This window comes from Mizuhopecten yessoensis, unplaced genomic scaffold (genome assembly GCF_002113885.1).
Source record: "Mizuhopecten yessoensis strain PY_sf001 unplaced genomic scaffold, ASM211388v2 scaffold357, whole genome shotgun sequence".
Classification (NCBI taxonomy): domain Eukaryota; kingdom Metazoa; phylum Mollusca; class Bivalvia; order Pectinida; family Pectinidae; genus Mizuhopecten; species Mizuhopecten yessoensis.
This window is the reverse complement of record NW_018403506.1, coordinates 916,272-928,605: the sequence shown is the minus strand read 5'-3', so window position 1 is coordinate 928,605 and position 12,334 is coordinate 916,272. Positions and strand designations below refer to the sequence as shown.

General features: G+C 33.9%; 1 protein-coding gene across 3 annotated transcripts in view; it reads right to left on the bottom strand.

Moving 5' to 3' along the window:
* LOC110446701 (coiled-coil domain-containing protein 33-like) overlaps positions 1-12,334 on the bottom strand; it is a 60,585-nt gene that overhangs the window by 33,944 nt on the left and 14,307 nt on the right. For 2 of the 3 annotated variants that reach the window (XM_021492000.1, XM_021492001.1), the window contains exons 7-11: positions 8,278-8,387; positions 7,720-7,824; positions 5,850-5,941; positions 5,452-5,572; positions 4,791-4,923 (exon numbers count right to left, since the gene is read on the bottom strand). In XM_021492000.1, coding sequence (XP_021347675.1) covers positions 4,791-4,923; positions 5,452-5,572; positions 5,850-5,941; positions 7,720-7,824; positions 8,278-8,387 — 561 coding nt within the window. Of the gene's footprint in view, positions 1-4,790; positions 4,924-5,451; positions 5,573-5,849; positions 5,942-7,719; positions 7,825-8,277; positions 8,388-10,096; positions 10,112-12,334 lie in introns of all 3 variants that reach the window. The other variant, XM_021491991.1, reaches the window with a different exon arrangement.

Here is a 12,334-nt window from a genome sequence, read left to right as displayed (position 1 = left end):
CAAACTTAGTAAACATTTCTTTTTGTAAACCTTTCTATCCATTTGTGGGATGTTCACTTGGACCAAGATGTTTTTCGTCCTTCTAGAAAATGTCTGTAAGACATGAATGCCACAAGTTGTCCCTGTGACTGACCTATAAATAGCAACAGTGACCTTGGCATTGACCTTGGGTCCCTGAAATACAAACTCATCCAAGGTATTCTCAAAAACATGAGCTTTATAAGAACTAATATGAAAATCTGTTAAGAAATTAAGCCAATAGAATAATAACAACAAATCGCGATGGGTAGCAACAGAATGGTATGGGATGCAATGGCAATAATTTTTGCCCCTTTCCTGATGAAATAGACAAGGTATAAAAATCAACAAATTATTCTTTGCAGAAATCCCAGCTGCCAAGATGGTACATGTATTTGAAACTTTGTTTTTTATTTAATAAAGGATATAATTTCAACACTGGAGCAGTATAACTAACTTACCTGGTAAGTACATCATAACTGAGTCATTTTTATTACTCAAAGTACTGTTCTATTTGTCGCTACATTTCATTTAGTATAAGTAGAATGAGGCAAGTCTACCCTTCAATGGAAATCCAGGGAACTTATCCCCGACTCTTGAATAAGTAATAAAAATATCTCAATTAATCTACTTTCAGAGTACATTAAGAAAAATCAGCAGCAAAATTTACAAAGTCTAGTGCTATACATTTTCCTTTTTAAAATTAAGCTGAAAGAAGAAACACTACATATCACATGGTCTGCAATATAGATAAAACCTGTAACCAACACACTATTTTTTGTTTTGTTTTAAATCTTCAGCTTTTCAGAGAGTTGAAAGTGAATGAGACAGTAAGACTGAGATAAAATGGAAGATTGTTAAATGATAAAAGAGAAAAGGTGAGATAAATCTTTTTAAGAAAACCCATGTAGACTCAAACTGGTGATAGATGATAATTTTGAGCCTTTTGTGACATGCATGAAATTCGGCAAAAAAGTACATCAAAAATGCAAGAAAAAATATGAACACATTACCAGGGTAGCAGTAATTTAAAAGATGGAAATATAAATATGCAAATATGTACAGTACACATCACAATTTTTGTCTATGTTAAACTTTTCAGGTTCTCTCCAATTGTAATAATCATAACTTCATACCCAACAATTACCACCAATATGATTTTTAAATATTCTCAAACAAGAAAATGAGATGTTAATGAATATACATAGAAGACAACATAAATATCCAATACCTGTTGCACATACCATAAATACATATACAAATATTTTCAATATTGTGATCCCTCCAAACACCTGTTGTTAAACAATAGGACATCACCGACATGTTATTTCATAGATAATGTAATCAGTAGACGCGAACCTGAAGGGTGTCTGCTAATTAATCTAGATATTTTGATACTTGTAATACCTGATTTGCTACACTAGACTACGGGCCTGTTGGTTTAAGCGGAACAAATGGTTTGTCCGTTTATAAATGTAACAGTTTCGGGTATTAATCCTGGCAGACCTGCAAATGTTTATGCAGGCCTTACAAGGCTTTGTCAAGGCTCGCCAGGAAGCAGGAGCAGATTACTAGGTGGGACCTTATTTAATAAACGAACAACTGTGACCCGACCGGTTTAACCGATTAAACGACAACAGCCTACATGTAACAAATATAATGGACAATTTCAATAACACTAATGCATTATGGGAAAATGTGTGTTCCAAAATGAAACTGAAGGCTGCAGCCATTTTGGTTTAACAGCTCAAACGATGGGGGGAGCTGGCATCAACATTGGTCATAAATTTTCTCATTTCAAGACTGTATCTGATGAGCAAATTAATTAAGGATCCAAGTACCACTGCAAAAAATTGTAGCTTTTCCTTTGAATTTTTTTTAAGCCATGAAATTAGCTTCATTGCATCCTTGCGGAACATTTATAAAAGACCAGGCCAGACCTGTTAACATTCAAACCCTGAATCTCCAATCGTTATACTGACAGTCTAACCAACGAAGAAACCTGGTCACCCACTGAAGGGGACGTCACTCTATGCAGGAAAACTACAGAAAAATTCTCTAGTGTTTTTGCCTGCAGTTGGACAGGGATCCTTAAATCAAAACAGAATCGTGAATTTTTATTTATTTTTCTTGAAATGAACTTCTTTGTCAATATGATATCTAACCAATCTAATCATGCACTTTGACCAAATTTTGGAAGACACTAGAATTTTTCAAATCGTCCATTGCTGGTATGCTACTTTGCAGTCATGGATACCATACATGTACATAAGAGATCAAACCCTTAAAAGGTTCCTTGCCGCTTATCACAACTTTTGTCTCGTTAACAGTGTTGTTAAATAATCAAATTTCCTTGCATATCCAGTTAAAATGAGTCCATGAGACAACTGAATTGAGAATAAAACTTTTATCGTAAACTGATGGAAACTAATTCATATAATGATTGAGAATGATGCACATGTAATTGTAAAAAATGATATATCTGAGTAGGATTTGAAAATCTGGAAAGTGAAAATCTGATCTATTCAGGAGATAAAGCTTGTCCTTTTCCCATTGAGTTCTGTTAAGTAAGAAAACATGTACAGTCAAACCTACAAAATTTAAAAAATGTTGCAACATCAAAAAAAATGTGGTATTTAAGATGTATAATACCATATTTATCCTCAACTTACACCAGGGGCCAATTAACACATACCGGTATTTTCTAACTCAAAAGAGGGAGGTTTGCTTCTTATAGGACAAAGAAATATCATTTGTTGTTTTGTTTATTACTGAAACTGCAATATATTTGGGGTGGGCTTATTATTACCAGGCATGGGCTTATTGCCAGATAAATATGGTATATGATTCTACCGATAATCTACTTAATGCTAAAAATTTCTATTACATTCATTAATGAAAAATGTTTATTTCTTGCACCAACTTGTAAGTAATACATAACATCATGTTTGAGACAGTTACCTGTCAGTGTGGTGCTGTTTTTACTAAATATACTTGAAGATCATAGAAAATTACTTGATATTTTAAAGATTTTTTTTGATTTTTTTCTTCTACGTTTTGTAAAGAACAGGGTTGACTGTACATTTAGTTTAGAGAGTAAAAGAAAGAGTATACAGTGTGTGTATATATATAGGACAGTTTCCCCACGGCCACAGTGTGATGAATGATACAGACCCTTGTAACTCTGCATGCTTGTTTGAGAAGGAATGGCAACTGTAAGAAACATTATACAAATACTGACATACATTTTATATTCATCTCAGAAGTACTGATAAATGATATTCTGTTAGCTAGTAAGGTGGGGTTTTTGCTTGGATGCAATTTTTGCAATTTTCGCACCAACAATTTTTCTGCGAAAAACACACACAAGCAAAATGTAAATTGCATTGAAATTTACTTCTACCTCTATGAGCTAAATAATATTCTAAATCTAATTTTGGAGTAATAATATATTATTTATTTGCTTTAATTATTGAACTTTATCTAAACCTTACTGTTGCACTATGTGGCAGAGCTACTAGATCTGAAATATGCGAAAAGTATATCCCGCAAAATTGGCCATAATAACAAAGCCACGAAAAAAAATGTTTGTGTTTTACGTCCTATGAACAGCTATGGTCATTTAAGGATTTGCCAGGTTTTGGTGGTGGAGGAAGCCGGAGTTCCCAGGGAAAAAACACCGACCTATGGCCAGTACCTGGCGACTGCCCCACGTAGGCCTCGAACCCGCGACCCTGTGGTGGAGGGCTAGTGGTAGCAGAATGTCAGACGAAAAAAACACCTTATAAAGTATTCAAACATTCCAGAGATACTGACTCAATCATTTTATTTATATTCAAGCATTTTAAGCCATCCTTAAATGACCATAGCTGTTGATAGGATGTTAAACAATGCTAAACCAAACAAATCAAGCATTTTAAGCTTTCTCATACATTGTCAAAAGTAGACTCATGCTTCTTTTATATTTTGCTTTGCCAGGATTTAATGCTGCTCAGAACTTGCTTATGAAAATCCTACAAAAGTCCCTGTAATTTTGGTGGGTTTTTTTTAATTTGGAGCTCACTTTTACATTGTTTTTTTATTTTTTCATCTCCATATAAATAACACATCAGAATTGCAGATTTTTGTTTTGCGTGCAAAATACACAATTATTTCAATGTGTAGTACCGGTAATTGACCGTAGTTCTACATTTTGTAAGCTGAACAATTTTCTAAATTTAATTTCTGCCTAAGGATATTTATCTTTTGTGCTTATATTATTTGACTATTTTTTTATTTTTAACACCAGCAGGCTACTTCATTAAGCCTTCACCTGTTTTTGAAAATACCGGAGATAAACCCTTGTTTTAACTTGTAAATCTGATCAAGATTTAGCCAAATTGATCTTGAAATAGTAGTCTTTTTGTCTGAATGTATAAAAAAAAAAATGGTTAATTAAACAAAAATTTCAGGTAAGATTATATAGGTAAGCAGTTTATGGCTATTTTTTTACCACTAGGACATGCTAATATGCTTCAAAGCAAAAAGCAAGCTCGATTATTATTTAATATAAAACTTAATACATAAATATTCTACTCTAGCCTTTGTATATGAAAGCACATGAAGGATTGATAAATATTAATATATGGTAAAATAGCACTAAATATCCTGCTTCCGTTGACAATGGAACAACAGGCATTATCTAAAATATTGACTACTGTTAAAGTGTTGCAAATGAATGAATTTCCAATGAGGATGAGAAAAATAAACAGTGGGAAGTAATTAAGTCATACCAGCAGTGGCGATGTAGTATTCTAAGACCAAGGCAGCCCCGGGTGTGAACAAGGTAGCCTTGTCACGCTCATCACTGAACAGGTACGGGTGATTCCATAATGGCTGGGTGTCGGGTCGACCAGGTAAGCTTATCTGTAAGAGGTATAGATACACCATCATACACACATGAGAAATATTAATTACAGGTCAACATAAGAAGTTGTAAAAAAAAATAGTATACTAGTTTAACTTGTGAATAATTGTTTAAGGTAGAGTGCCCCACTATTTTTCTACTGTATATACATACCTTAAAAAGTTTTTTCCATGTTAAATCTATATTATTTTTTCTTCAGTTATACAAAGAAAATTACAAGTTGCTGACCTTTTAAGGGAGCTAGAACATTTTGAAATCAGCAAATTATTCTTTGCTATTGTTAAAGGGCAAGCAACAAAGGATGAACAAGTGGAACTCTTCTTTGTTAGATATACCAACAATTGATTGGTTCTTAAAGTGGCAGTGAAGAATGAGGAGAGGTCTTTGGATGTAAAGTGGAAAGTAACAATGTCTTGCTGTCATTTTTGTTATGGAGGAAGCTATGGGGCCATCAGTCTCTTTTCCTTGCCATGCCTTGTTTTTGATCAGGAACGATGGGGAGATCGTAGAAAATCTTTTGTACTCACCTGAGGGTAGCCATGTTTTGTCCTGGGTGGCACTTTGAACGAGGAAGGATGAGGAGAAGGAAACGTCACACTCGTCATGCTGACAGCTGCCGTACGAGGATGGGAAAGTAGGTTGTCACTCCTACAATGAAAGCAACAGGGAATATTGTATTGTTCATGCAACATTGTACCAGCAAAGGAATATGACAGGGAAATACTTCCTTACTGGCAAGCTAGCTCTTCCAGCAAAGCAATATAACTGTCAGCATCACCATATGTCCTTGGGCCTAGCTCAATATTTAGCAACATCAAGCATGGTCAGTGGCTGGATAGGTTTCTGTTGTTTTGCTACATTTGGTGGCAGCGGTGGGATGCAAATCATTGATCAACCTTTTGGGAACAACATGAAAATGACTTACTTGTAGTTATAATAGTCGGGTACCATCCTGGCCACAGCAATAAGGGGACCTAATGGATGTTTGAATGGCTTCTGGACCGATCTAAGCATCACCTGTACCAAACAAACACCTAAGCATTAGGCCAAACAAAAAAAAGCATCTGTTTTTCTATTATTCTCATTCTTTCTTTTGACCCCTTAGACTTTAGGTATGGTGAATACCTGCAATCCATTTGTATAATGAAACTACAAAAATAATACTTCTGCGAAGATTTTTTCCTGAAAACATTACATGCAGTTTTCACATATACCATATTTATCCTGCAAAAAGCCCCCGGGGTCAACATGATTGGGTTTGGGTGGGCTTACTTCAGAACAATGAAAAAACATATGTTGGCATTTCTCCTAAACTGCAAGATATATGGGTGGGCTTGTTACCAGTTGGGATAAATGTGGTATCCTGATATTCTATTTAATGCAGTGGTAGAAGAAAGGAAAGTCATGATATTTAAGAAGCATGCCACGTTTACAGTAATGTATACATGCACAACTGTAATGGAAACAATTCATGAACAAAATCGTATAAACATTGAAAGTGTTCACAGAAATACAAATTGAAACCAAAAACAAATAAATACAATAAAATTATAACAATAAATATGACTGAAAATTAATACTTGAAACAGAATACCTGCAAATATACTGGCTCTTCTATTTTTAAATCCCACTAAAATTAAAAGCAAATATCTAAAATGATTTACAATGTATGACAATGTCCTCTAATATTGACCACATCTTCAAGGTTGAAGCCGTCCAAGTTTCCTTCTATATATAAGCAAATTTAAATGAATTGATTTTTTTATTGCTCCTCATAAATTAGTGTTATACAGTTCCATTTTATTTTTTCTCTTCTTCATCTAACTTCAAAACTGTTTATTTCTTGACCGATTTCATTGAGTTTTATTTTGTTCCACTTTCATCTATTTCAAAGAAAAAAACGTAATTTGTCAAAATAAATGTGTATTGGAGCCAAGTTTCTTGCAGAACTGTAGATCTAGGAACAAAGTGTCTCACAGAGCCAGATGTAGAAATAAAGTGTCTCATGGAACCAGATGTTGGAGCACAGTGCCTTGCAAACCTAGTTTTCTAACTGCAGTGCCAGAACTTTTGAGTCAAGTTTCTCACAGAGACGGATCTTATGCTAACCGTGCCACCATTCCAGTTTGTTACCCTCAAAGTCTATCGGATACAAATACTAAACACCAATTGTTGTGTTAAATGTTGTGTTAGTCCTCAAGGGTTAACATAGACGTGTGCCTAGCTCAAAGGCCTGATCTGGGATTGACAAATAGCATGGATACAGTGCAATATCATATCAAATCTACAGTTCAGCATCCCCTGGCCCCGAAAGGTTATATACTAAGCCTTATCTGACATAAGAAAATTAATTCTATGGCCAACACCAGTGCACTGACAGCCAGCAATTAACTTTATGCCTCTAAATTACGGGACAACAGGAAACTATAATTGAACATAAACATTGTCTCAATGACACTTAGTCATTTATTTTATCTCAACACCTCCCCCCCTTAAGATTAATTTCATAGGTGAAATTTATTTAAAGTGTTATGAAGAAAACTACAATTCAAATGTCACACAAAATGTAGGCATAACAGTTGTGGTGTATGATTCATATAAAAAACATTGTACAACATAATATTCCTCATGTAAAGATACCAGCCCATCAAAATTAAGCTATCAGATAAACTATGCTTTAAAGTGTATTTTTAAAACTACCAGTAGCCTAGGTCCAGCTCCTGAGCTTTTGCTCTGTAGCAGAACAGTTTTACCACAAATAAACCAACAGTTTGTCAACTTTTACGAATACTGACCTCTAACCCTAGGTACTGAGGTGAGGCGGGGTCCTTAATGAGGTGATCAAGCTTCCGTGTGATTGTGATAAAGGTACGGACTCCACTCTTTATCCCCTGGACAGGCTGAAAAGAAAAAGGAATAGAAGACTCTTTTATCTCCATGGATGTAGGATAGGGAAATTCCACCCAAGAGCTTTTCAGTTTGGGTTAAACCATTCTGAGGGTGGAACTTCCCTATACAACCCTGGGCATGATGCCAGATGGAGTATATTTGTCTCATTTTAATCACCAGAATTTGCTCAGAAACGACAAAAAGGTGTTAAACTTCTGCACCATGACATCGGAATGTTCCTTATTTTGTGTCGTCATGTTATTGCTGTCCTATTGTGACGTCATGCAGATGAAATTGGATGTAAGATAGCAATGACCCTTTCTTGCCCTGGACAGTTCAGTCATATACTCACAGGAATGAGAGACAAGATCATCAATTTTATCTTATGTCATACATCTGTATAGGTACAAACAGTAAATAAAGGATGAATCCTATTTTAATATCGGTTTGGATAAAGTGCTTACCTTGACAAGTTCCAGGTGATACTGATGGAAGGGTTCTAGGTAAGCCATAGGGATCTCATAGCTGACAAGCCTCTCCTTAGTAGGACCATCGGCCACCGCTATCACTAACACTGTTAAACATGAGCACAATGTAATCTCAGAAAAAAACCTAGAAATATAGCATAACTTCACAGATAATCTCAAATAAGTAAAAACTGTTTGATCTGAAATGTATATTCTCAAAAAAAAAAGAAAAACTGTAAAAGAGTAATTTGATCAATGTTCAATATTTGACTTAGTTATAAAATTTCTGCAAAAACATTTTGTTTTCTAATTGTAAAACAGAATTCCATGCAAAATGAAAGTGGTAAAATAAATGAGCTTTCATTTGAAATGTTTACTTAACAGCATGCTTTATCATTATTGTAAAATCTTCATTCCATGAAAAGATAAAATGGTAAAACATTTACTATTTAAAATGTTTAAAAAAATATTCATTGTATGCAGTAAGTAAAATTCACCTAAACCAGGCAGAAAATCTACTTTAAAAGTAAAACTCATCTTTTTAAAATTAGTAAAAATTAAATATATTCATGTGATACAGTTCTATAACCTACAAAAAAAACATGATTAATCAATTAAAAAAATCAATATGCATTGTCCAATATTTCATTAATATTAACATAATTAATCTGAATAAAATACCTTATTGCATTTTCTAATATATTATTTGAGCAGTATTTTTTAAGTAGAATTCTTTCATAATTTTAATTGATCACATACCATGTAACATGAAGATAAAAAAACTAATTTAAATTGTCTTGATGAAAACTTTTATCAGAATATAAATATTGTACAATAATAGATATTGATAGCACTGCATCTAAAACGTCTGGCTTTTAGACTAGGGTTCTATAGTAGAAGCTGAGGATATATAAATATATGTATATATGGACTATACCACTATGTCTTACCCCCCTCTGGTGTAATTTTCTTGATGCGAAATGGGCGCCCTTTGTATATCAAAATTTGTACACATCATTCAATTATTAAAAAGAAATTGTACATATATATATCAGATATGATTACGAAACAGCAAAAACACACACAAATCAAATATTATCATCACGAAAAAACAAACATTTAAACAGTCAAAAATCTCAAATAAGACTCTTAATTCACCAAGTTTGGAATGAATTAGATACGCATTAGTGTAAACATTTTCACCCACAAAAACGGTCACAAAGGTAAATCCAAACATAGACTATTTGAATATTCATTAAAAGACATTTATTTCCAAACACAGGTAAAAATAGTAATCAGAGGTGTTTGAAAGCATCTTAATCAAGAGAAATTGAGCTGCATGTATGATCTAGGTGGTTAACTGACTATCTAAGCACTTTGGAAAATAATGGCTCAAGATTCGAACTGGTCAGTTGGGAAATGCAACTCATTCATTCATTCATAATGAAGATAAAAGATATATGAATTGTTGTAAAAATAAATGAAGAACAAAAAAATAAAGTCAGAAAAAGTAAGAGACATCCCAAGACAGTTCTAGCTTTTAATACATTTAACTCATTCACCCCTGAAGACACATTTGAACTCTTCCAATTCAAAGGTTGGTATAGTTCATTATGAAATTTCAGGGGTGAATGAGTTAAAGAAATTTCTCCTTTTAAGTAAAAAGACCATGTAAATATATGACAAATTATGTACAAGAATTAGTTAATCATCACCAACTGTAGAAGCTTAGGTCTTAAGTATTAGTCCACAAGACAATTATCTCAAAACCTACACAAACATAGGGACATCATTCAAACCAACAGCATATCATTACCTCTTTTTGGACTGTCTGAAATTGGGTAAATATGACTATAGATGTTTACCAGGTCATAAAATATTGATATTAAAATATGATAGAGACCTAGGGCCTGTTTGTTTTTGCGGAACAATCGCTTTGACCGTTTATAAATGTAACATTTTCCGGTATAAATCCTGGCGGACCTGCAAATGTTTATGCAGGCCTTGCAAGGCTTTGTCAAGGCTCGCCTGAAAGCAGCATCAGATTACTAGGTCCGACCTTATTTAATAAACGAACAACAGTGGTCTGACCGGTTTGACCGTTTAAACAAAAACAGCCCTAGTATAGGAACAATGCTTTTTATACACATGTATTCTTCATATCCAGGTGTTCCTTATTCACAGATGCTTGTTGTTATATACAAGTGTTCTTTAAACACAGGTATACTCAATTCACAGGTACTTACTATACACAGGTGTTCTTTATACAAAGGTGTATACATTTGAATATTATTACGGACACACTAATATACAGGTATCATGGTACATATGTGGTTTTTTGTATTCACCAGCAGGTAACCTTTTTACAATAGATTAAATAATATTTTTGTTAATTTCAAACTGTTTTTTGATGTAAGAGATATCATTAAAAATCACAACATATTTTTTTAATTGAAATAGGTAAGTTCTACAGTTCCGCATAGTGTCCGGAATAACCATCAAAGCACAACTAGCAGTGGATTAATTATAGCTTCGAAGATGAGCCGAAAAAATTAAAATGGTTTAAGTAAATAAAACTGTCTGAGACGTCACTTGAAAACCTTGAGGACATCTCTTGAGCGACATTTAAATTGCACTTCACAGACAGATATAACCATATCAACGCCTAATTGATCTGTACTTAAGGGTCATCAAATGTAGATCGCAAACAGATCAAGTCTTCGTCAATTGAGGAAAGCACTGACAGAAAAGCTTCTCTGACTTCTCTATATGGTTTTAATGGTTTACACTGGACAATCAGTAAAAGTTTTTCATGGGAGAATAATAGATATACAAACCCAATCAAATCTAATACAAGAAATGTTCAGTTTCTCTTCACAATGTTTAGCCCTCTATTTCAACACCTGGCGTTATATACCTTTTCTGTGTTAAATTTTCCATGAATGATAATGGAATAATAAGTAATTAAGATCCCCTTATACAAGTTTATCCGGTTCTCAATATTGTTATGCAAGTTAAAAATGACAAATCTCTCTACAAAGATTTCAAGCCTCCTTCTTCTAATACCTCGTACCTTGCACCATTTGAGTCACGTGACTTTTATATTCCACTTCCTATGTAATCGATTTACCGAATAAGCCATCAAGTTCTCATCCCACAATAAACACATAATCCTTTTGTAAATATTCTTATGCAAATTTTTAACGATAAGTTTCTCGACGAAGATCTGACGACACATATCTATACCATGTTGTTCACCATTTCAATTCAGAGGTTCAATTCTTAAGTAATGGACCAAACCTCATATATACAATGCACTTCTCACATCAAAACGTTGGCTCCGTATTCAATATCTCTGGGTAAACTTGAACAATCAGTTTGTCTAAAAAAAAATCTTATGTCTAAAACTACATTCAAACATCTAGTATCCTTCAACATTAAAAATTTGGTAAATTTGATATCTGAAGGAAGGAGGGAGGGTTTATATAAAAACTTGGGCCTACTCTTAGAGAAATGGAAGACATAGGGTATATTCAATATACAAATTCTATGTCATTGAATATCACTATTCCATGCTGTGTCCTGGTTTTGTATTTAACTCAATGTAATATGACCTTTGACTTTTTCTAATTTGATATTTAAAATGGACCAAGTAAATAAAGCTCCCATATGGGTGCATTTTACCATATAACAAAGTTTATGTAGGTTTAATTTTTACATCATTGTTGCACAGATTTTAAGACAGTGTTTTTTCTCCTGCCTACACCAATCTTATACCCCAGGTGGAGTATGCAATGTTCCGGGGTGGGCACTGCAGTGTCTGTGCAGTAACATTCAAGTGAGATATCCCTATAAAAAGGTGCTGTTGAATGCATAAAGGTCGGTCAGTATTAGATGCAAGGTCCCCTAGCAATTCAAAACTCTAATTCATCTCCAGCACAGATGTGGAGGTATTTAGCAAGGTGCCTTAGTAGTAAGTACCTGATACAGTGGTTTCGATGAAATTGTCAAATCCTTTTGATTGTATGAATTGTATGTCTGCATATATGTAAAG